The sequence below is a fragment of the Mugil cephalus genome, chromosome 17 (assembly GCF_022458985.1).
Source record: "Mugil cephalus isolate CIBA_MC_2020 chromosome 17, CIBA_Mcephalus_1.1, whole genome shotgun sequence".
NCBI lineage: Eukaryota > Metazoa > Chordata > Actinopteri > Mugiliformes > Mugilidae > Mugil > Mugil cephalus.
This window is the reverse complement of record NC_061786.1, coordinates 22,170,412-22,195,922: the sequence shown is the minus strand read 5'-3', so window position 1 is coordinate 22,195,922 and position 25,511 is coordinate 22,170,412. Positions and strand designations below refer to the sequence as shown.

Genomic DNA, 25,511 nt, shown 5'->3' with positions numbered 1-25,511 from the left:
TCCCTCTCTCTCACTTTTCCTTCCTCCCATCCCTTCGTTCATCTGTCACCTTTCCTTCCTTCCTTCCTCTCACTTTTCCTTCCTTCCTTCCTTCCTGATTCCCACTTTTCCTTCCTTCCTTCCTTCCTCTCACTTTTCCTTCCTTCCTTCCTTCCTTCCTTCCTCTCACTTTTCCTTCCTTCCTTCCTTCCTTCCTTCCTTCCTTCCTTCCTTCCTTCCTCTCAGCTTCACCTTCCTTCCTTTCTCTGCTTCCTTTCTCTCCTTCCTTCCTTCCTTCCTTCCTTCCCTTCCTTCCTCTCCTATCCTTCCTTCCTTCCTCTCCACTTTTCCTTTCCTTCCTTCCTCCTCTCACTTTTCTCCCTTCCTCTCCTTCCTTCTTCCTTCCTTCCTTCCTTCCTTCCTTCCTTCCTCTCTCACTTTCCTCCTTCCTCTTTCCTTCCTCCTCTCTCACCTCTTCCTTCCCCTCCTTCCTCTTCCTTCCTTCTCCTTCCTTCACTCCTCTCACTTTTCCTTCCTTCCTCTTCCCTTCTCCCTTCCTTCCTTCCTTCCTTCCATCCTCTCTCACTTTTCCTTCCTTCTTTCCTTCCTTCCTCTCTCACCTTTCTTTCCTTCCTTCCTTCCTTCCTCTCACTTTTCCTTCCTTCCTTCCTTCCTTCCTTCCTTCCTTCCTCTCACTTTTCCTTCCTTCCTTCCTTCCTTCCTTCCTCTCACTTTTCCTTCCTTCCTTCCTTCCTTCCTTCCTTCCTTCCTTCCTTCCTTCCTTCCTTCATCCTCTCACCTTTCCTTTCCTTCCTTCCTTCACTTTCCTTCCTTCTTCCATTTCCTTCTTCCTTCCTTCCTTCCTTCCTCTCTCCACCTTTTCCTTCCTTCCTTCCTTCCTTCTCCTCTCACCTTTTTCCTTCCTTCTCCTTCCTTCCTTCCTCCCTTCACTTCATTCCTCTCACCTTCCTTCCTTCCTTCCTTCCTTCCTTCATTCAGTCCTCTCACCTTTCCTTCCTTCCTTCCTTCCACTCTCACTTTTCCTTCCTTCTTTCCTTCCTTCCTCTCTCACCTTTCCTTCCTTCCTTCCTTCCTTCCTTCCTTCAGTCCTCTCACCTTCCTTCCTTCCTTCCTTCCTTCCTTCCTTCCTTCCACTCTCACTTTTCCTTCCTTCTTTCCTTCCTTCCTCTCTCACCTTTCCTTCCTTCCTTCCTTCCTTCCTTCCTTCCTTCAGTCCTCTCACCTTTCCTTCCTTCCTTCCTTCCTTCCACTCTCACTTTTCCTTCCTTCCTTCCTTCCTTCCTCTCTCTCACCTTTCCTTCCTTCCTTCCTTCCTTCCTTCCTCTCTCACCTTTCCTTCCTTCCTCCCTTCCTTCAGTCCTCTCACTTTTCCTTCCTTCTTTCCTTCCTTCCTCTCTCACCTTTCTTTCCTTCCTTCCTTCCTTCCTTCCTTCCTTCCTTCCTTCCTTCCTTCCTTCCTTCCGTCCTCTCACCTTTCCTTCCTTCCTTCCTTCCTTCCTTCCACTCTCACTTTTCCTTCCTTCTTTCCTTCCTTTCTCACCTTTCCTTCCTTCCTTCCTTCCTTCCTTCAGTCCTCTCACCTTTCCTTCCTTCCTTCCTTCCTTCCACTCTCACTTTTCCTTCCTTCCTTCCTTCCTCTCTCTCACTTTTCCTTCCTCCCTTCCATTCCTTCCTCTCTCACCTTTCCTTCCTTCCTCCCTTCCTTCAGTCCTCTCACCTTTCCTTCCTTCCTTCCTTCCTTCCTCCCTTCATTCAGTCCTCTCACCTTTCCTTCCTTCCTTCCTTCCTTCCTTCATTCAGTCCTCTCACCTTTCCTTCCTTCCTTCCTTCCACTCTCACCTTTCCTTCCTTCCTTCCTTCCTTCCTTCCTTCAGTCCTCTCACCTTTCCTTCCTTCCTTCCTTCCTTCCACTCTCACTTTTCCTTCCTTCCTTCCTTCCTTCCTTCCTTCCTCCATCTTTGTCCTACAGTGAAATCTCTCCTGTTTTTCTTAAACTTCATTTAGATTCCGTCCATCGCGCCGACTCACGAGGGACCGATGATACATAACTGTCCAACACAAATACAGGAGGAGGTGGGTTTGCGTCCCCAGACATGAATCACTGGGGGGGGGGGGGGGGCTGAGACGCAGACGGCCATAAATCTGACGACACACATTTAAAGCACGACAAGCTAACACAACAACATGAGGCCCAGACACACACACGCACGCACACACACACACACACACACACACACACACACACACACACACACACACACTTTTACTCACTGACGCCTCCAGGAGCTTTTAAAACACTGTCGCCCTCTACACGTGAAACCAGCTTAGCTTAGCTTAGCATAAACACTGGAAACGGAGGGAAACTGTTAGCCTGGCTCTTTCCTCAAAACACGGAGCTAAACTAAAAAACCTCCGACAAAAAGAAGTAAGAAAAGGTGGAAAATAACTTTAAAGATCCTTCCTTTATCCAAGTCTTTCATCCCTCCCTCCCTCCCTCCCTCCCTCTCATCCATTAATGTTTAATAACTTTCAGTCAGCTGTAAAAGACGGGACGATGACAACGCGTCTCTGACTAATCGTTGCTCAGACGCCATCATCAGCTGAGCAGACGGCCGTTGCCGCGGTAACAAGGTCTGACAGTTTGTTTCTGCAGCTTTAGTGACAGACAGAGAGACGCACAAAGCTCCCGTTTGACTCTGTGGAAAGGACGGCGGCGCCCCCCGCTGGTCACTCACCTCTCTGCAGCGTCTGGGCTCTGGACTCGCGCCCCATCCCCGACAGGTGAGCATCTCCAAAGGAGGGGATTTTACCTCCAGCTGCAGGACACAGAGAGACACATGTTCAGATAAATCCTCCTTCCTTCTCTACCTCCTCTCTCAGTTTCTAGTAAATGTTTAAAATAAATAAATAAATGTTCTTGATGTTATAAAATGTCATAAAAACTGAGAAAAGAAGGAAATCCTAAACTGTTAAATGATATTTCTTCATCTTCTGCTGATTTAACTTTTTAATTTTTAATGTCATGTGATCCAGCAGCGCCCCCTGGTGGACGGACGCGTGAACTACAGCGCAGAGAATAAATCTGGCAGAGTCGGCAGACGTGAAAACATCTCGGGAGGCTGAAGGTCACAGACGAATAATCAGGAGGTTAACATTCAGAGATACGCTCACAGAAACGTGTTACATAAGAGCCACGCTTCTCTAAAATCCATCTGTCGTTTTAGCACTTTCCATAAATGTGAACCTTGATTTATTTTAATTTATTTGTCATTAAATGAAGCCGAATTAACCGTTACCAGCTCCTGTTTTTAATGAACTATTGGACACCAATTAAATTATCAACAGATCTTTTCTAACTAGAGAAAACTTAAAATCCTCATAAATCACAGGCAAGTTTTGAATGGATTTGGTTTATGACGACGTTAACAGAGATTCATCTCTTTCTCTTTCTGTGTTCTCACATTCGGATGAGATGAACTGTCCGACCGCCAGCGACCCTCCGCCCCCCGTCTCCACGAACTCCACCTCGGACACGATGATGTTGTCCTCCAGGACGGAGCCGCAGGACATGCAGACGGCATCTCCGCGGGCCTGGTCGACGTCGATGTCCGAGCCGCCGCAGTTCTTACACACCTTGGAGCTCATGGTGCAGCTCCGCCCGCCTCAAAGCCTGATGGGAAATAAAAAAAAGACAAGTTTTAAACTCTTTAAAGTCTCTTTGTGGACACTGTGCATCATTTAATGAATCTCTGACGTCTACTAGCATCTCGTTCAGGTGATACAGCGTTAGTTCTGATTTTGCATCATTTGATGATTATTCTGCGTCTTATCATGTCATTTAAATGTCTTTAAAGTCCATTAGTGTCACTTTCGGATGAATTTGTGTCCGTTTGAGGCATCTTTCAGGACTGTTAGCATCTCAATTTGGTCAATCTGTGTCCGTTTAAGGACATTCAGTCTTATTTAAGGCATTTTTAGTTATTTTGCATCACACTTTGCCTCTTTATGGACGTTTTATGAAGCTTTCTCATCCATTTTTAGATAATGTCACCCCACCCACGGGGGGGCAACAACAAACTTCAGCCCCAGGGCCCCCTGGGAAGTTGCTCCGCCCATGTCAATGACAACACTTGTGTGCTTTAACTTGTAATAGTAGGATGTAAAGCGGCCGTTTTGCGTGAATATTCAGACTAAATGACGAGTTTTTCGTCTTGTTTGCATCTTCTCACTGAGACTGAGATTGATTCTGCTCCGTTAGCTGTTAGCTTCTCCCAGCTACGTGGCACTTGCTCTGCAGCCGCAAGCTAACTCGGCGTTTTCTCCTCCTCAGAGATTTTAAACAGAAACTTATAATCTAAAACCTTATAAACTCTCTGTCTTTTATTGGCGTCTTCCAGGTTTCGCTGTAAACCCTGAGAAGTTTGCGGTTTTTAGACATGGAGACAAGGAGACATGGAGACATGGAGCTGCCAGCAGCTTGGAGGAGCTAACGATGCTAACCGGCTTCATCATGAAAGTCACGTGGAAACTAAAACACGCTAATAATTGACAGTTTAACACGGACACGCAGGTAAAGAGTGGGTTCATACCTTGAGTCTTGTCACAGCAGCTGCAGCAGCAGCAGCCCACGGAGCCGTGTCAGCTTTTTTTTAAGTGGTGTCCACACCACAAATCTGGTTCTTATGGACTATTTCTTAATTTCTGAGGACGGGTTCGTGTTTGACCGTGTGTGTCCGTCTGTCCCGTCCCGCAGTGAGTCCACGGCAGCGTGACAGAGTCGGAGGGGGTTCAATAAATGCTGCAACACCGTGAAATCCGCTCACAACACGCCGGCCATGTGCGTCTGATGCTGGGAGACCCGGACGGAACCACCTCATGCCAGCGGGGGGGTGGACGCGTCCACATAATTAATTAATGTCAATTATCCTTCCACAGATGGGACAGTTTTTAAAGGTTAAATGCTTAATATGATTTAAATTTTATATAGTTTGATTTAATGTTACTTCTGCTTAAGCAATAGTACGTACAAATATTTTTTAACTGACGATAGGAACCCCCATATGAGTAATGGAGCTTCTTCCGTTCTTCTTCTTCTTCTTTTTTTTTTAAATGAACATGGCGAATAAAATAAAATAGAATAAATGTGTACATATATTTATGTATGTTTGTGTGTAACTATGGATGCAGAAATTAAGTTTAATATATATACATATATTAAATTAAAATTTAGAAGTGTAGTTTAAAAATACAATGAAAAAGGTAAAACTGAAAATTGAAATTGAAATTAAAACTGAAATAAAACATATGTTTGCTTGTGTGGAACTACAGAAGCAGAAATGTAGTTTAAAAAATAAATAAGTAGACCAATCAGATGAAGGAACTTAATATAGTGCTGTTAAAGTAATTTATTTAAATAATAAAATGTAATATTTATATGTGTGTGTGTTTGTGAGGGACACAGAAATGTAGTTTAAAAATAGAATACGTAGATAAAAGGGCAATAATTAAATATATAATGAAATAAAATAAATTTACATTTGTATTGCCATTTATTTGTGTGGCACTATGGATGCAAAAAAATGTGTTATTTATTTATTTAAATAAAAGCTAAAGGGACATCATTATTTCAGCCACATCAGAAGAAGGAATTTATATATATTAATTTAATAAATATTTATTTATTTAGCTTTTTCCACCATACATATAGTTTCAAAGCTTTAAGTTCTAACAGGATGAATTAAAATCTTTATTTTAATTTATTATTATTATTTTTTTAAATTTAAAATCAACTCTGCCAAATGTTTTTAACTGACAGAAATAAAATAAAATTAATGTTTTATATCAATGCAGTAGAAATACAGTAATTAAATATTTATTCTTTCCTGAATTATGCAGTTTCATTTATATTTTTATTCCATATCAACGTCACAAACAACCAAACATCTCAACAAATGTATAAACACTTGGTTTTTATTCTCAACAGAATAATCCAACAAAAGTTCGCAGCATGTTCAGCGGAATAAACGAAGCAGTGGCTGAATAATAACTTGGTGATTTTACATGTAGTGCAAACTTACAACAGACAAACTTCTGAATAGATTATAAATGAAGGGGCTGCACAGTGAGACCACATCAAATCCAACACGAAGCCAGACGTGCGGCCGACAGACAGAAAATGGAAGAATTAAAGTAGTAAATAATAAAAAATATATATATTTATATAATTTTACGTTGGCGTCTGTGCAGCCCCTCACATCCGCCTTCATCACAAACAGCTGTTCAGGGGGAGAAAAACAAATAAAGTGAAGCGTGACCACAAATATCTTCTAATCCTTCTCCGACCAAACTAGTGAACTAGTCGACTCTTCGGCGAAGCAGCGTATAAAAATAAAGTTCTTGGTCAAACAGCTCTTCACTAAACAGCTTTTAAATTCTTAGAAACAAACGAAGACGAACAGACGCCGGCAAATTAATTGCAGTCAATTCAAACTTCTGAGCTAAAGTTAAACATCGAGTGTGGAACTGAAGCTTCTTCTTTGCTTTTATAACGTTCAGGCTTGAACACTTGAAAGGAAATTAAATAATAATAATACAAAATGTAGCTTTTGTGTCAAAATCACACAACTAATTAAATCCAATAAATATAAAAATGTTTTAAAATAAAAAAAAATCAATTAAAGATGAATTTGGTGGCGTTTTCCTCCAGTTTGTTCTTCTTAAATACAGAAAATCCTCTTGGAAAAACCAGGAGGCAACTTGTATTTATACACACACACACTGATCAGCCATAATATTATGACCAGGCAGGAAGCAGGAAACTGTAACGTCTACATGTTTGGATCAGAACATCTCCCAGAAACTGCAGCACTGGTCGGTATCGTCCAAGAGACGGAAGAGGAGGAAGAGGAGGAAGAGGAGGAAGAAGGGATTGATCCAAGGAAGGAGAAGAACCAGAGACAGCTGGTTCTGGTTCTGGTTCTGATATAAAGGATCAGTCAGGGGGTCCATGACGACCTCTGACCTCTGATGAAAGCTCCTACGATGGACACATCAGATCCAGAACCAGGGAGACACGGAGGAAGAAGGTGGTTCTGGTCTGAAAACCAGAGTCCTTGTAGTGGCTGTAGTGGTCATAATGTTATGGCTGATAGAGGAAAGCAGCACAAACTTTCAGAAGACTGTTCAACTTTAAGTAAATGCTGATCAGGGGATGATTTGGCTGCAAAGGAAGTGAAGATTATTATCATCTCAACTTTTCCACTTTTGTTTTTGTTGGTTTGTGGCTCTGAATAAAAAAAAACTTTAATTATCTGACTCTGTTTAGGAAAAACTGTTACAAAAAATATATGTAAGTACGCAGACGCTTCGCTGTTGAAGAAGTAGGATATTTAACAAAACAGCTCGTACAAAAACTTCCCATACGTGAAACTACACTTAAAGCGTTTTATTATTATTTAAGCTTCACTAGAATCAGTGAATAGTCTGTGAAAAGTTTCCTTAGAGGATTTAAACGTGTAAATACGTGAAGCAGAACAGGAAACAAAGACGACGACGCGTCTCTTAAAGCAAAAATCCACCGAATCAAGTCGCTTTTGTATAAAACCCGACAGAAATCTGTGACGTTCTTTGCGCTTCAGGAACCGTTTGGTTGCTTCTGCTGCAGCTTCGAGAATCCGACATTTCCCAGAAAGTTGCCATTACTGCCCCCTGCTGGTTAAAACACGTTACTACAACCACACTGGAAATAGGGTTAATTGTGCTTTTTAAAAAAAATATTCCACAGTCCCACTAAACGGCTTTAATTAAAGACCACGTAGAGGATGTGATGTTCCCTCACCTTTAATTTACACTTAGGTCCATTGTTTGCTCTCCTGAGGGAAATATCGGACTTTTAAGCTGCTTCAGTTTCTATAAATACCAAATACAAGAGACATTGAGATGTCTTCTTCTTCTACTAAACCAATTAAACGGTTGAAGATAAACATGGAGGAGATAAAAAAAAAATCTTCTTCTTCTGTTCTATTTCCTGCACATGTGCATGTAAACAATTAATCCATCATCACCTCATCCACCGTGTAAACGTATCTCAGCTCGTCTGCTCAACGTTTTATCAACTTCACACTAAAGTCTCATAAACGTCAAACTGTAGTTTCAGCTTATGATTTTTTTTTTTTTTCATCATTTTCACATTTTGATTAGAAAATCTCCCATAAAATACTGCATCTGTTGCTCATTTTATACAGAAAAAGAAAAGTTTTTCTGGCTCCTCCTGGTCTCTTCGGTTTTAATTTCCTGTTTTTTTTTTAATGGGATTATCGGAAATTAAAGCAACAGAAAAGGGTCCTGACATGCAAATTAAACCACAAATAGCTGCTTCTCGTCTGCGTTAAAGGGTTTTAAGGTGGATTTGTACTTTAAGCGTCTATCTGGAAGATACTTGGTTCTGTTCAGCCGACCGACAGTAATTTATAAAGTGTCTCAGGAATGAAAACAGGAAATGAAACAGCAGCGTTTAAAATAATTGAACACTTTTTTTGTGGAGAAACAAAAAAACCAACATAATTCATGTGTAAAAGTAAAAGTAAACGCTGCGTTTCCTGATTAATGCATTAAATCAAATTGAAAAGATAATAATAACAAAGATCAGCTCAGCCTACTAGCGGTAAACATGATGTATAAAGTACTGGTTATAGAGGTAATAAAGTGTTTTCTTTGTTTTATAGAAACGTTTCTTGCAAAAAATTTACCGTGATAAGAACCGGTATCAAGAACCGACGAGGAATCAGACGGAGGAGAAGGAACTGGCGTTAATAAAATCCAAAACGATACCAAAGCCCGTGGAGACGGGTACGAAACACTTGGGTGTGTGCTGCCACCTGGAGGTCGATCCGGGTCGTCACTGGTCCCGAGCTTCGTACAGCAGCTTGGCCGCCTTTAACGAAAAAGACATTTAATTTATACTTACACTTCCATTCCCAATTAAAATGCGGAAATTCAAGATATCACGCAAAACACGTTGCAATGGAAACATGTACAAAATTATTGCAAAACACTGTGATTGAAACGCGGCTAATGAGAGTTTACTCGTCTTCTTTATGATGTGTTTAAGTGAGGAAACATTTTAACTGTTCTTTTAATTTTTCTTTATTTTCCGTCTAAAACGTGGCTTATGACTTGGTGTTAGTTCTATACAACATCTAACTGCAGCATCACCCCCTAATAATGTGCAAAACCTAAATATCGCAACAATAAAAACTGGTAATGGAAACGCCTGCATTTCTAAAAACCCCTCAGATATCTAAAGCTAAAACACGTCAGTCTGGATTCATCATTTAAAAAGAGAAGTTACTATTAGCTGGGAGGCTAGGAAGCTGAGAGGAACTACTATTAGCTGGGAGGCTAGAAAGCTAAGAGGAGCTACTATTAGCTGGGAGGCTAGGAAGCTAGAAAGAGCTACTGTTAGTTGAGAGGCTAGGAAGCTGAGAGGAACTACTATTAGCTGGGAGGCTAGGAAGCTAGAAAGAGCTACTGTTAGCTGAGAGGCTAGGAAGCTGAGAGGAACTACTATTAGCTGGGAGGCTAGGAAGCTAAGAGAAGCTACTATTAGTTGGGAGGCTAGGAAGCTAGAAAGAGCTACTGTTAGCTGAGAGGCTAGAAAGCTGAGAGGAACTACTATTAGCTGGGAGGCTAGGATGCTAGAAAGAGCTACTATTAGCTGGGAGGCTAGGAAGCTAGAAAGAGCTACTGTTAGCTGAGAGGCTAGGAAGCTGAGAGGAACTACTATTAGCTGGGAGGCTAGGAAGCTGAGAGGAACTACTATTAGCTGGGAGGCTAGGAAGCTAGAAAGAGCTACTGTTAGCTGGGAGGCTAGGAATCTGAGAGGAACTAATAGCTGGGAGGCTAGGAAGCTAGAAAGAGCTACTGTTAGCTGGGAGGCTAGGAAGCTAGAAAGAGCTACTGTTAGCTGAGAGGCTAGGACGCTGAGAGGAACTACTATTAGCTGGGAGGCTAGGAAGCTGAGAGGAACTACTATTAGCTGGGAGGCTAGGAAGCTAGAAAGAGCTACTGTTAGCTGGGAGGCTAGGAAGCTGAGAGGAACTACTATTAGCTGGGAGGCTAGGCAGCTAGAAAGAGCTACTATTAGCTGGGAGGCTAGGCAGCTAGGAAGAGCTACTGTTAGCTGAGAGGCTAGGCAGCTAGGAAGAGCTACTGTTAGCTTAGAGTCTATGAAGCTAGGAAGCACTAATATTAGCAAGTTGGCAAGGGAGGTAGGAGGAGCTTATATATTAGCTGGGAGGCTAGGAAGCTAGAAGAGCTACTATTAGCTGGGAGGCTAGGCAGCTAGGAAGAGCTACTGTTAGCTTAGAGGCTATGAAGCTAGGAAGCACTAATATTAGTCGGCAAAGGAGGTAGGAGGAGCTAATATTAGCTGGGAGGCTAGGAAGCTACAAAAAGCAGTCTAAAAAGTGTCTTATTGCTGGGAGTTAGCTCTATACAACGTTTAGCTGCAGCGTTACACCCGTTAGAAATGTGCGAAACCCAAACATTGCAAATGAAATAAATGTTTCTTGTACCTTGTGCATCGCGGCCAACCACAACGAGGCCACCTTCTTGTCCTCCGTCGCCTCCATTCGCAGCTGCTCGGCATCCTGGGAACCCATGGGTTTGTAATGGAGGAGCATACCGCTAGCCCGCGACGTCCCTCCTACCCCCCCCACAGGCAATAAAAGACGGATTCAATAAACCAGATATGATAACGAGTCATTATTTAGTCTAATGAAAAGCAAACTGTCACTGTGTGTAAAGACTATTACACCTTTCTATATAAATAAAGCTCGTTAGAAATGCTACAGGTTATTTAATGACATAACAAAGATGAGGTTAAATGGTAAATAAAGGGGGAGGAGTCACACGAGATCCGATCAACGACATCCTGTTAAAAAGTGATTCAAGCAGATGAACCAACAGAGAGATGACGCAAAGACAAACAGAAACACAAACAGTGACTGATTATAAAACGAGCTGCACATGATGAGACGGTGAAATGTTTTCATGCTGCGTTCAGGAAACACGTGAAGACATGCAGCGATGTCCCAAAAGCAACAGCATCAGCTTTTATTGGACTTTTCTTAATAGTTAACTACGATCCCTGTGTTCATGTGTGATATGAAGTTAATTAACAGCAACGCAGCAATAATTTATCTGAGATAACTGAGCCCGAAGGTTGCACACGAACACACCACGAACAAACCAGCTGCAACTTCACCCGAAGGAATTCATCTTTTAAAAATAGGAAACAGGATATGCTAAGCTACTGTGACCAAGTAATTTCCCTTGTGGATCATTAAAGTCTAAGTTTAGAAGAGGCTAGAAGGCTAGGAAGAGCTCTTATTAGCTGGGAGGCTAGGAAGCTAGAAACAGCTAATGTTAACTGGGAGGCTAAGAAGCTAGGAAGAGCGACTATTAGTTTAGAGGCTATGGAGCTAGATCTAATATTAGCAAGTCGGCAAGGAAGCTAGGAGGAGCTACTATTAGCTGGGAGGCTAGGGAACTAGGAGGAGCTAATATTAGCTGGGAGGCTAGGAAGCTAGAAACAGCTAATGTTAACTGGGAGGCTAAGTAGCTAGGAAGAGCGACTATTAGTTTAGAGGCTGTGGAGCTAGATCTAATATTAGCTTAGATCTAGTCTGCAAGGAAGCTAAGAGGAGCTACTATTAGCTGGGAGGCTAGGAAGCTAGGAGGAGCTAATATTAGCTGGGAGGCTAGGAAGCTAGAAATAGCCAATATTAGCTTAGAGGCTATGGAGTTGGGAAGAGCAAATATTAGCAAGTCGGCATGGAAGCAAAGAGGAACTACTACTACCTTAGAGACCAGGAAGCTAGAATTAGCTAATATTAGCTGGGAGGCTAGGAAGCTAGAAACAGCTAATGTTAACTGGGAGGCTAAGAAGCTAGGAAGAGCGACTATTAGTTTAGAGGCTGTGGAGCTAGATCTAATATTAGCAAGTCGGCAAGGAAGCTAGGAGGAGCTACTATTAGCTGGGAGGCTAGGAAGCTAGGAGGAGCTAATATTAGCTGGGAGGCTAGGAAGCTAGAAATAGCCAAAATTAGCTTAGAGGCTATGGAGTTGGAAAGAGCAAATATTAGCAAGTCGGCATGGAAGCAAAGAGGAACAACTATTAGCTTAGAGACCAGGAAGCTATAATTAGCTAATATTAGCTGGGAGGCTAGGAAGCTAGAAACAGCTAATGTTAACTGGGAGGCTAAGTAGCTAGGAAGAGCGACTATTAGTTTAGAGGCTATGGAGCTAGGAAGATCTAATATTAGCAAGTCGGCAAGGAAGCTAGGAGGAGCTACTATTAGCTGGGAGGCTAGGGAACTAGGAGGAGCTAATATTAGCTGGGAGGCTAGGAAGCTAGAAACAGCTAATGTTAACTGGGAGGCTAAGTAGCTAGGAAGAGCGACTATTAGTTTAGAGGCTGTGGAGCTAGATCTAATATTAGCTTAGATCTAGTCTGCAAGGAAGCTAAGAGGAGCTACTATTAGCTGGCAGGCTAGGAAGCTAGGAGGAGCTAATATTAGCTGGGAGGCTAGGAAGCTAGAAATAGCCAATATTAGCTTAGAGGCTATGGAGTTGGGAAGAGCAAATATTAGCAAGTCGGCATGGAAGCAAAGAGGAACTACTACTACCTTAGAGACCAGGAAGCTAGAATTAGCTAATATTAGCTGGGAGGCTAGGAAGCTAGAAACAGCTAATGTTAACTGGGAGGCTAAGAAGCTAGGAAGAGCGACTATTAGTTTAGAGGCTGTGGAGCTAGATCTAATATTAGCAAGTCGGCAAGGAAGCTAGGAGGAGCTACTATTAGCTGGGAGGCTAGGAAGCTAGGAGGAGCTAATATTAGCTGGGAGGCTAGGAAGCTAGAAATAGCCAAAATTAGCTTAGAGGCTATGGAGTTGGAAAGAGCAAATATTAGCAAGTCGGCATGGAAGCAAAGAGGAACAACTATTAGCTTAGAGACCAGGAAGCTATAATTAGCTAATATTAGCTGGGAGGCTAGGAAGCTAGAAACAGCTAATGTTAACTGGGAGGCTAAGTAGCTAGGAAGAGCGACTATTAGTTTAGAGGCTATGGAGCTAGGAAGATCTAATATTAGCAAGTCGGCAAGGAAGCTAGGAGGAGCTACTATTAGCTGGGAGGCTAGGAAACTAGGTTTGAGCTAATATTAGCTGGGAGGCTAGGAATTTTGGAAGAGGTACAATTAGCTGTGATGCCAGGAAGCTAGGAATAACCAATATTAGCTTAGAGGCTATGGAGTTGGGAAGAGCAAATATTGGCAAGTCTGCAAGGAAGCTAAGAGGAACTACTATTAGCTTAGAGACTAGGAAGCTTGAATTAGCTAATATTAGCTGGGAGGCTAGTAAGCTAGTACGAGCTACTGTTAAGAGAAAGACCAACGGACTAATCGGTGCCTCCTCAAAGTTTAATAACGTCAATAACGTCCTGATATTTGTTGCTTTTGGGACAAGATGAAGCAGGAAAGCGTCACAAGTTTAATTTCATACAAACACAAACAGAGAGAAACCGGACGGAGGGAAAAATAAACGGATGAGTCGGATGAAGCGACGACGAGGAGCGAACTGTCGGCAGCGAACCAAAGCTAACCTTCAGAGAAACAGTGACTGTCCAGCAGACTGGTGTAAGTGTGAATGTCATTCTCTGAGCCGGGCAGCAGCAGAGAGGAGGAGGAGGAGGAGGAGGAGGAGGAGGAGGAGGAGGAGGGGGGAGTGTTAGTACAGAAAAAAAAACAAACACAAAACAGATCTCAGTGTTAATCAAGAAATTTCTCAGCTGGTTAGTAATGACAAAAAAAAAAGGAGTAAAAAAATAATGTCTCACCTCCTGGACTGGTCCCGTCTGTTAAAATCTGAATACTGGAAATCCGAGACAACTCGATCTCAAAGTGACTCTCACCGTCCAGGAACAGGTACCTGGCGTTCAGGTCATTCACATTATTCACCATTAATTCACAATAAAAAAACAAATAAATAGGGTTTAAGAAGATCACCTGTGGTTGTTGGAGAGACGACACGTCATAGTCTCAGACTTCTCTGACGTCCCCAAAGTGACGACGAAGGTGCCTCCTGGAATGAAAAAATAATAAACAGAAGGAGAAGATATTATATAATAAATAAATAAATGAGGCATAAATCTACAAAAAAAACGACAAATTTAATTAATTTTATGCCTCGATAATCCTGTTTTCAGGAGGCTACGAAGAAGCCGCTAGTCGTCATTAGCCTCAGCTTCATCTCTTTGACCACTTTATAAACTTAAGCTAGGAGCTAGAAACACATGTATGACTTTACAAAGGCGCCGACTGCTATTTTAATGTTTTTAACTTAAAATATAAGTGATCGTTTCTGCTAGAGATCTGTTTAAAAACTCTGTAGTTGTGAAGATTAAAGGCAGCTTGTTCTTGACACATGAACCTTTACTGGACTTTTTTTCTAGTGTCGCGTACGGGTAGTATTCTGTGATTGGTCAGAAATAGGAAGTGGGCGTGGCCAATTCAGAAAAGTGGAAATGCTAAATGCTAATATTAGCAGAGTGACGGCTAATCTCTCCTGGGTAGAGATGATTCTGTGTGCAGGTTTATGCTGCATGAACAGTGGGATCTGAAAATGATAAGAAAAGTGTCTCTTGTCGTCCATCTCCTGCATCTCCCACAATGCTTAGCGCATGCAGTGGGAGGGGCCTATGAGGACTTCCCTGGATAAACGACCTGACCAGAACGAACTTTTGTTCTTGTTCTTGCAGCCCCGAGGTCGATAACGAGCTTAAATCCAAGCCTCTCACCTCCCAGGAGAACTCTGAGCTGCCTGTCGTAGAACTCGGACTCTTTCTGCGAGAGCAGGCTGCACTCGGCGCACTGTCGCACCGGGTCCACGAAGCACATGCGCGGCAGCGCCACCTTCTTGCTGCAGCATTTGTCGCAGAAGCAGCGGCCGCATCGCCGACAGTGGTGCTGCAGGAGAAACACGAAGCGTGTCCGTGTTAAAAGGAGGAGATTCTGATCTAAATCATAGAACCATCTGATACCATCTGATACCATCTGATAAAGATTTGCCGTCGTAAATTCCTGCAGTGATTGCGTTTTTTAAGAAACCGGAAAGTCCTGAATAAGCAACCTCAACATTTTATGGAAACTGTGTCTATTCAGAGATTCACTTCTCATTTATACACTTTCTAATCGTCTCTCTCTTCAGCTGATTTCACTAAAAACTAGATTTTCCAGTAAATCAAAATGAATAAACAGACGTGGGCTGAGCAGCAGATTTATGGTGTTTTACTGGAAAGAAACATCACTAAGAGTCTTTGGTGTATTTTAATGCCAAAATAATAATAAAATAAAATCCTCTGAAGTTTCAGACGAATGCATGAGGATTGTCTCTGTCCGTCTCTATCTTATTTTGCAGATAAAGTAGTGATTTTGAATTTCCCCAACGCGGATCAATAAAGTACTATCTTATCTTATCTTGTCTCTTATTGAGCGGCGAGAGAACACAACCGACCTTTCTTCTGATGAAGTCGAACTTTGTGTCACACTGCATGCATCTCGGGCACTGGGAAAGAAATTAAAAAATAAAAAAAAAGAAAAAGAGAGAGGAAAAAATGCAAAAACAGGATGTTACACAACATGCTGAGCTGGACGGATTCAGGCTCAACCAGCAGAACTTTTTAGTCTTACACAGAAACTAAACAATAACACATCTGTAGTTTATGCAAATTAACTGGTCATTAACTTTTTTATAACTTTTTAAAACTAATATTCTTGTTCTTTCCACTTCTCCTGTTTCCAAATTCATCCTGAACACAGATTAGATGACAAATGATTAACTGTCAGTGTCAGACTCAGTGTTTATCTTTCAGTGTCTCCTCTTGTACTTTGACAAACAACTTATATCACATCAGCTAGTTAGCTCAGCGAGACAAGCTAGCTGCTAGCTAACGAACAAAAGAACGGGAGTAAAGTGACACTTTTTTAAAGATGTGAACCGTAAACGGATTTAGCCAACGCGGCTAGCCTGGAAGCTAACGGGGGGCTAACTGTCAGCTAGCTCCCCCTCGTTAGCTGCCGGACTAGCCCCGTTAGCCTGCTACGCCCAGTCCAGGGGCCAACGGCCAGCGTCGAACCCGTAGCAACTAGCGCGAGGAGACCGGATGCGGAGAAGTTTGACTTAACAAAATAAAAGCGCACCTCCGACAACATATTTAATCAATAACAAATAATACTATTTTTTAAGATTTAAATGCTGTAAATCAAATATATTGAATTATTTATTGTTTTATTATTTTTTAAACAACACATTTAAGGCTCAAAAACCAGAAACATTGGTGCCTGTTTCTGTCAAAATCGCTCACGGGGGGTAAAAATTGTTAACTTAGACGTAAGTGAGAAACATAGATAAAGTCAATTGCAACTGGTGGGTTTCCTATTTAAAACTCAAACTTCCCACCAGCCGCTTAGAAATGAAGAAGCTACTCGTACGAAACGTCTTCAAGAAACTCTACAAGTTCAGTAGCTTCTTTAAAGCGCTTTTTGGATATAAACCATGACCTGGACGACTGAGAACATTCACAGAAAACACAGACAAATCGAAACTAACTGTGTCTGTGTCTGTTTAAAGTCTTGGTCCTGGTGCTAATAAAAGATAAACTAAATAAACGTTGAACAACAACAATAAGCTCTCGGGTAACCGGAAGTACTCGGTTTGTTAAGTCTAGCTTCTCGCTGTCAAACAACCCCCCCTCCTCCCAAACTCCCCCCTCGACCCCCGCCCGTGTCACCTCTTTATCCGGGACCCACTGCGGCTCGTCCAGGGAGAAGGGGCTGTTGAAGGCACCGTTTTCCGGGACCATGCGGAGGCCGCTCGGGCTCCGGACGAGTTTCTTCCCGTCGGGAACCGCAGACATTTTCCCCCGTCTCTCCTCCTCGGTTTTTCTGCGGAGCCTCCTGCTGCCGCAAACTAGCGTCTGATGCCGTAAACTCCTGTCAGTCCGGACACGCCAGGGCGGTGAACCAATCAGAGCGCGGCTTTATATCACGTGACTTATCCAGGAATTAAAGGGGTGTTTTGTTTTTTAAAGCTCTTCTTGTGCCGTGGAGACAAAAGAATAAATTCAGCACTTTATGAAGATAATAATAATGATTAATTAAAATTATATGGATAGTTATTATGATATTTATAATTGTATACTCACTGATTTTTATTATTATTTTTAATTATTTTACATATTGTTATTGTTTTATTATTACAATGTTATTATTTTATTATTACTTTTTAAAATTGGCAATATATCTAATGCTAAAGAGAATTGCATTTATTATTATTATTATATCAAACACATTTTTACAGATTTATTTTTTAAATTATTTTATTATATTTACCTAGACATGTACACAGTGATTCATTTCTTTTTTATTATTTTTTAAATGAACAATATTTTTAACTGTTCACAAATAAAAATATTAAAAAACATTGTAACTCCTATTTTTATTATCCTGTAAACCAACAATATGTTTATTGATGTTTTATTTAGATTATGTTCTTATTGTTATATTATTATTTAAGATTTATTTTATTATTTAACTTTTTAGTAAGAAAAATAACATACGCTCTGCTCCTATTATTTATTCATTTTGTTCCTGACTATATTCTATATTTTATTATATAAAAAAGAGAAGAAATATGTACAAAATATCACACCACAATGGAAAATTTGATTTGATTTTATTCTTCAATTACAGTTAAGCGGAACATTTATTTGTTGGACAAGCATCAGATCTGCTCACATCAAAAAAAAGGGACGAGTTCTTCCATGAAGCCAGTTTAAACCAGGTGATTTACCAGAAACACAGCGGACGTTTCATATTTAACACAGAACAGAATTGACCTTGTTTGCGTAATTTTTTCCACCCACTCAGGATTTTGTGCTTGTTTTTTTAATGTATGTGTTGACATATTTCACAACTCTTGATGAATTTACCAAACATAAAAGTACTGCTCACTGAAATATTTAAAATCTGGAGGAGAAAATGTAAAATATTAGATAATAAATTAGCAGTAATTTAACCACTGAGCTGTTCAGATCGTTCCATTCAACCTAAATAAAAACCAGCCTGTTCTCACTGTCTGTGAGTCTGTGTGAACGTTTCCACATGAATATATATAAAAAAATAAAGGTAAAACATCCTGATAACATATTTTATTTAACCATCCACATCACTGCTCCATTCATCAACATGGCCCTTAACATGGGGAGGAGAAAAAAAAACACACTTTCACAAAAATGATAATAATTAGTTTCACTGTTTTTTATCTAGAAACACACATTAAAGTCAAATAAAACTTCCCCTTTACTTCCATTAATCTACATTCACGTCATTACGTCACCACTCAGAAATCAGGGTGTTGGTTTGAGAACATGTTAGAGGGATCTTTGCAGCTCGTCCTTTAAAATGCGACGGCTGTGACGCATGGGGCAACAAAAATCTGACTCCATTAAATAAAACGATCACAAACTGATTCACTCACAAAGAAAAACACCAGGAGTGGATTTTTTTTTTTAACTTCTATAAGTTTAATAATGTGTCTTCAAGCAAATTTAAGTGGTTAAATCATTAAAAATTTTATCATTTTTAGTGAACAGAACATTTTTGCCACTATTGAAGCAACTTTATTTGGACTTTATGAGCAACAAAATCGACAGTAGTGATTTTTAGTCACCACCTCAGGAGTTTAAAAAGGCGTTTTGCTTGTGTTTACACCTTTAAATAATAAAAAAAAAAGCTTGAAAATCTCCCTTAAAGTTGCTTAATTAATGCAGCTTTTGCTTATTTTTTATTTTTTTTCTTGTGCCGCCTTCATTTATAATAATATTTAACCGGTTTCTAATAAGAAGCCGTGTTGCCCGGTTTCGTCAGAGCCGTCGGGACATTTTTCGTTTATGTGCCTCGTTACTTTGTGGAGCCTCGAACATCACGACAACAAACACAAAAAACACAACACAAAAAGAAGCAGGTTGATGAGCAGACTGGTCAACAGCAAACTCAGATCAGTGTCAATAAAATCAACTTTAAAAAGAAAAATAATCACAATCTAATTCTAACATGAGATATTTAAAACATTTAAAAAAATATTCAGCTTTTATATTTACATTTCGGGGCTTCGTCTTTATTATCTTGGAAAAGAGAATGAATGTGTGTGTGTGTAGAATAATGTTTGTGGAGCTTCTTCATATAAAGTCTCTGATTAGGTCCAGATGTCGGTGCTTTTTATTTTTATTACTGAACAGTTTTTCCACCAATAGAGAGAAACAGCAAAACACTTTTTTATTGCACATCCTGCTGGAAAAAAAACGACACGTTCGTGAAAAACAAACGAGACAAGTTGTAAATGCAGAAAGTGCATCAGTCACACGTCAGTGCAATAATCACTAAGAACAGCGAGAGTTTTATTTTTAACTGTTAAAGATTTAACATGTGCTGCATTTTCCAAACAATTCGGAAACAAAACCACTTACTTCTGCAAAAATTTAGACCAAAAAGTATTTTTTAGAAGCCCCTGAAACTTATTTAAGATGTAAAATTTCATGTTTTTAATATTATATATATATATAAATATATAATATTATGGTTCAGAATAAATTTATAAACTATGAATCTATTTTGCCTTGTTTTATACCTTTAATGCACTTAGTTCATGATTTAATTTAAACTATCAATGTGCAGATTTTAGTCTAGAACATATTTAGATAAAATTACTTCAGAACTTTGGTTTCGTCTTTTAGAAAAATACGCTTAAACACAGAGAGTTAAGGCAGGAACAATTAGCAGTGCATGAGTTTATTGTAATTATTTTAATTTAAATCTAACTTCCTGATATAAAAATTTACTTCTGCATAAATAGACGTTTATTTGTAGTTTTTGAAGGCACTTCTTCCTGCATATTTCATTCATAAAGTTTTGTACCAGACTGTAAACATAAGAGTTTTTAACGTGGACGTCTATGGGAGTTGACTCACTGTTGGAACCAGCCTCTAGTGGACATGTGAGGAACTGCACTTCTGCGTTTTTAAATTAATATTTTCTTATCTTATTATGTGCTGATAAATATACGACAGAGTCTCTATGCAAAGAGACTTTAAGCGCGGTGAAGTTTATTAATAGAAATGCTTTGAATAAAGAATAAATCTTGACAAATGATCCATTTTTTTATGATGAAACCTTCAGTATTTCTATAGATATTAAACCACTCCATATTTAGTCTGATATATAAATTAGCTAGGAACATTTCCTTATTTTGTATAAGCAAATATATTTTATTTTGCAATTTGCCGTCTCTTTTTAACCCTTAAATAATTCATAATTTGCACCGTTTTGTTCAACTCTACTCACGTGGTAAAGTTTTGTCTCAGTGAAAACAAGTGTGGAGTAACATGAACTTCGCCGTTAGCGTGTTAAGCTATTAAGCCTCGGTCCTGAGAACGTGTTAATATATCATCAATAAACTCATGATCCTCTGTTTGTAAGGTTTAAGAAGGCAGCGCCGCTACCCTCCAGGCTTATTACAGGAACATGTAGAAGGAAAACTCTTCAGAGCAGCGCGAGGACGGAAACAAATAAAACATCATTTACTAAAACCCCAAATGTAAACATAGAACTTCATACGTCGAAAGCTAAAATCTTCAACTCAATATTTTAAAAAGGAAGCAGCTGAGATTGAGATGAAGGTTTTTTTTTTGTTTTTCCTCGAAACGGTTTCCGGGTTCTTGTGAATTAACAACGTCTGAGAGAATAAAGTAAAACCAGATTCAGAACTTCCTTTTGGAAACCTGCAGCAGAGCGAACGCGATGCTAAGCTAACGTCCAGGTTCGGCCTACGAAAAAAAAAGAGACGTCATTGGTGGACGACGGTTCTGAGCAGAGTTGACAGATTTAGGTGAATGATTTTCTGAGAGGCAGAAATTTCATTGGTCGAGTTAAACGTGAAAGAGTTAAAAGTCCCAGATAATTGAGAATTAGCCGATGAAGTGGAGCGGGAGTGGAGCTAGCAACCCTAGCAACACCTCGAATTAGCCTTAATATAATTTAGACAGATGAGTTTTAAATAAATTCTCCACTGTGCAGTTGTTATAAATGAGCTAGAGGCTCGAAACATGTTTATTTCTGCCGTAAAGACGGACATTTTAACATCATTTTATAAATCCCCGACGTCTATGGGGATTGACTCACTTTCACAACCAGCCTCTAGTGGACATTTGAGGAACTGCATATCCATGTTAGCTTAATTTTTGGATTCAAAGGTTGCAATTTAAGCCAGTCACACCAATTTATAGCATCTATTGATTGACAATCTGTATGTTTTTGGTAGCAATTAGCTAACATTTTCTTTAGTTGTGTTTAAAACGAAACGGCTAACAGACCCTTAAACAAAATGGAAACCTGTTTTGAAAATAAAGTTAAATTCAGTGATGGCTGGACACTAAAACTAGTTTGTTAAGTACATAATTAACTGAAAAACAAAAACAAAAAAGCATGGACGTCCATCACTTTCAAATCCAGCCTCTAGTGGCCATTTGAGGAACTGCGCTAAAACAAAACGGCTAACCGATAACGAGCCATCATTAAATAAAATGGAGACTTGTTTTGAAAATGAAAGCTTAAACCAGTTTGTTAAGTACACAATTAGCTTAAAAAACAGAAGCAAAACAAAACAAAAAGCATGGAGGTCAATGGGAAGTGACTCACTTTAAGAGCCAGCATCTAGTGGTTATTAGAGGAACTGCGCTTTCTTGTTAGCTACATTTTTTTTATAGCAAAGATCGAAAACCTGCCATGTTTGTACGTTGTTATTTTTGTGTTTTACCAAACAACTGTTGATTAACTGGACCAATAAGTAAATTTTAGCCTCTGCATCAGAAAATGTTTGTCAAACCTGAAACTCTGCTTCTGCCTTCATTCAAGCGGAAGCATAAAATATGTTAAAAAATCATTCACATCCGCACAGATTTATACAGTACACGCAAAAAACAGTTGGACATACAGGCCACCGTACTTTCATATTTCCCATAGATATGTACTCATTAACTCTGAAAGAGCCCGAAACCTTCAAAAAGTGCAACGAAAGAGTAAAACCTGTACAGTGTCGGTCGAGTGTAACGTGGGAGATGTGAAGTTTTCACAAACAGGTTATTTACAGGGAGGACGGTCTGACGTCTGGAGGTCGGTTCGGTTCTCCGTCGGTTTCCCGCCGTCGCCTCCTCGGAAGTCGAAGACTTTCAACGCGCCAGGTTCGTGTGGCTAGCACTCAGGTCGCGACTTTTCCTCAGACAATTATTTCGTTCCTGGAGGAAATGAAGCGAGAAGAAAGAAATGAGACGGAGAACGGACGTAAGTGTTGGCGGCTAAACATCAATCCAACTTCCAGTGTTTTATTATTCAAATACTGCAGCCAGTGTTAGCTTGATTAGCTAGCTTAGCATATAGAGTCTAAAGCGTTTATTTATTTATATTTTTTAGTATTTCCAAAACCAGAAAAACACATTCAATATCAGTGTTAGCATGTCTGGCTAACTCGTTAATTAGCTTTAGCTATGTCCAAGGAGTATGTCATCAACTATCGTTATAGCTAATGTTTAAATGCTAAGTTAGCTTGTTTTAATCTTTCCAACCCTCCCTAAAGTCCCACAACTAGCTAAAGCTAGTTAGATATTTATCTAACTAGCTTTAGCTACATTCATAGTTAATGATTTAGCATGATTAGCAACACAAACTTGTCTTTCCATAACCAAAAACACACTAAATATCAGTGTTAGCATGTCTGTCTAACTAGAAGAAGTATGTCATTATCAAACAACGATTGCTAGCTTTTAAATGCTAATCTATCTTATTTTAGACTTTCCAAAACTCTCTTAAGTCCAAAAGTTATTATCAAGCTTGTGGCGAACTCGTTAACCAACTTTAGCTGTGTTCAAGGAGAACATCATTAGTTAATGTTTAAATACTAAGCTAGCTTGTTTATCAGTTCTACATTCAGTCAATGGTTCTAACCAAAGCTGTCGTTGTTAGCATTTACAGCTAATTTACTTAATCTACGTTCAGGGTTAACGATTTAGCGTGTTTAGCTAGCTTAGCAACCAAAACTCGTCTTTGCAAAACCAAAAACACAGTTAAATGTGATTTTTTTTTTCACAACGTAAAAATTTTGTGGTTAACAATTGAGAAATTGAAGTTTTAAAAATAATTGCTTTAAATATATTGAACCATTGTGATCACTTTAAAAACAATCTACTAATGTGACCAGTCTCAATGTGTTTTGGGTTATTTCCACATCAGTGATGTTACACTTCATAGAGAAATATCTCGTTAATCGTTCACTTGGTGAATAAATAATTTCTGTTAATAATTTGTATTGATTAGTGAAGTAATGATGAGGTTAGTGACGTAGTCGCCTGCAGCAACAGATAAAACAGACGTGTTATTTATAAAGACGTGAGAATATGAAAAGATCAAGAGTCCAAAAGATTCAGCAAAGAGTTTAATAATCTACTCATCCTGTTTTCATATAAATAATTATCTGTAAGGACCAAACGTTTACAGAGAGAAAGTGTTAAAATATTTATTTAACAGTTTGTTGACTGAAAAAATAAAATAATGTCTCGTCTATTTGTTTTATCAAATGTTAAATGAATATTTTGCCAAATACTTTTGTTTTTTATCCAAATCAGCTTTATTCTTCAAGTATTTGTGCAACTCATTGAAATATTTCAACTTATTTTTCACAATATAATTCAGTTTTCGTCCTTATTTTCCTCAATATATTACAACTTTTTAATTAAAATATTCTACTTTATTTCCTTTCTGACTAATCACCATTAGTTTTCCCTGAAACATTGTTTCTCAAAATTTAAAAATTGTCAAAAATATTACTGGATTTTTCTCTGTATGTCACATTTACTTTTAGTCGTAGTTGTTTTATTTTGTTTTATTTTGAGATAAAGACCTATTCACAGCCACATATAATAATAATTACTAATTATCTTTAATTGATTGATTCATTTATTCAGTCTATAATATATCAAGGGCCTTATTCACAGTTTATAGACCTTAATTCTTCATCTTGAAATGATCTTATCAGCGATATAACAGAGAAACGAACGACACGTTGAACATCTGGTTGATAAATAACAAATAACTGATCCTGTTAAATGATTAATTAATTCCCTTCGTCGTGTTCTTGTCCTTTAATCTGTGTGTTTTCTGACTCTTCCTTACTTGGTATTGGTCAGTTGCAGCCTTGTCCGCCACGTTAAGAACCCCCATAGAGCTGGCTCGCTTCATGCTGCACCCGCATGCAGGGAGGAGGCGGACGAGGAGGGAGGGGGTGAGAGGGTGAGGAGGTGAGAGGGTGAGAGGGTGAGGGGGTGAGAGTTCAGGGGGTGAGGGGGGATGAGGGGGTGAGGATTAGAGTTTCCGTGGAGGAGATGTTGGTTAATGACACTTGTGATATTTACAGCACAAAGGTTAGTTTCACATCACACGTCTGAGGCGTCGTTACAAGTTTAAACTGAACTAAATTAAAATGTTTATTTATTAACAGTTAATACGTCGTGTGTTTAAAGATCAGTGAGAAGCCACAAGAACAAATTAAAGGTCAACATCTTGGAAAATAATCAAATTAATTTATTTGATTTGCTGCAAACGTCTGGGACTAATTAATGAGACGTCTGGTCCCAAATTATATTATTATTATTATTATAAGTTATAAGCTTCAAATATGTGAAATGAGAAGTTAAAAAGTGCAGCTGTTGATTTGTGATTAAGAAGAATAAACCCAGTAACTGAAGATTAAAAGCCAATTAAAAACATTTTCAGGCTAAACACCAATAAAATGTTTATTTTGGTCAAATATGTATTTTAAAAGTCTTAAAATGTCTTTTTTTTAAGGTATTTTATTATATTTCCTGTTTCTTCCAACTCATATTTACTATTAGATGCATCTAGTAAATAACTTAAAGTTGCATTTCACTTCGAATGGATTCATAAATTACGTTTAATTTATTATTATTATTTTTATCATTATTCTTATTATCTGGGAACCTGAAGTTTGTTCTTCTGACAGATCTGTGCAGCGTCTGTGACGGACGATATTTAACGTTACTGAGAAAGTGGAAGCTGTGTTTTTACTCGTATTGATGAGAGGTGACAAACTGGTTTTATTTAAAGTTCATGCAGCCGCAAAAACATTAATAAATAAATAAAATGATTTCACTGCAGAAAACGTCCCTGAAGATCAACAACATCTGATGAAATTAAGACGTGATTTATATAAATATATGTCACTAACGGGTTATTGTTGGTCTCACTCTCTTCCTCTTCACCCGTTTCCTGTCTGAGTCTAAAAGGATCCGCCACAACATTAAGACCACCGACCAGTGGAAAGATCAAT

The 25,511-nt window shown here is 39.3% G+C and overlaps 3 protein-coding genes across 5 annotated transcripts in view; all 3 read right to left on the bottom strand.

Annotated features, from left to right (window-relative positions):
- The window catches only part of LOC125024081 (transcription factor IIIB 90 kDa subunit-like), an 86,961-nt gene extending 82,099 nt beyond the window's left edge, over window positions 1-4,862 (bottom strand). The window contains exons 1-3 of the mRNA XM_047611750.1: window positions 4,590-4,862; window positions 3,462-3,670; window positions 2,736-2,816 (exon numbers count right to left, since the gene is read on the bottom strand). Coding sequence (XP_047467706.1) covers window positions 2,736-2,816; window positions 3,462-3,645 — 265 coding nt within the window. The 5' untranslated portion in view covers window positions 3,646-3,670; window positions 4,590-4,862. The remainder of the gene's footprint in view (window positions 1-2,735; window positions 2,817-3,461; window positions 3,671-4,589) is intronic.
- A 1,090-nt stretch (window positions 4,863-5,952) lies between these two features.
- zfyve21 (zinc finger, FYVE domain containing 21) lies at window positions 5,953-17,052 on the bottom strand. Of its 2 annotated transcripts, XM_047611760.1 has the most exons (8): window positions 16,849-17,052; window positions 15,573-15,623; window positions 14,857-15,025; window positions 14,066-14,141; window positions 13,897-13,988; window positions 13,663-13,716; window positions 10,575-10,705; window positions 5,953-8,932 (listed from the first exon to the last, which is right to left on the bottom strand). In XM_047611760.1, exons 1-8 carry the CDS (start codon window positions 16,972-16,974, stop codon window positions 8,897-8,899), a joined length of 735 nt encoding a protein of 244 aa, XP_047467716.1. In that variant the 5' UTR covers window positions 16,975-17,052; the 3' UTR covers window positions 5,953-8,896. The 2 variants fall into 2 exon arrangements, with proteins under 2 accessions (XP_047467716.1, XP_047467717.1); XM_047611761.1 differs by lacking the exon at window positions 13,663-13,716 and having other exon boundaries at window positions 16,849-17,051.
- A 723-nt stretch (window positions 17,053-17,775) lies between these two features.
- klc1a (kinesin light chain 1a) overlaps window positions 17,776-25,511 on the bottom strand; it is a 41,338-nt gene continuing 33,602 nt past the window's right edge. The window contains exons 15-16 of one of the 2 annotated variants that reach the window (XM_047611751.1): window positions 24,338-24,404; window positions 17,776-22,407 (exon numbers count right to left, since the gene is read on the bottom strand). In XM_047611751.1, coding sequence (XP_047467707.1) covers window positions 22,342-22,407; window positions 24,338-24,404 — 133 coding nt within the window. In that variant the 3' untranslated portion in view covers window positions 17,776-22,341. The remainder of the gene's footprint in view (window positions 22,408-24,337; window positions 24,405-25,511) is intronic. The other variant, XM_047611752.1, reaches the window with a different exon arrangement.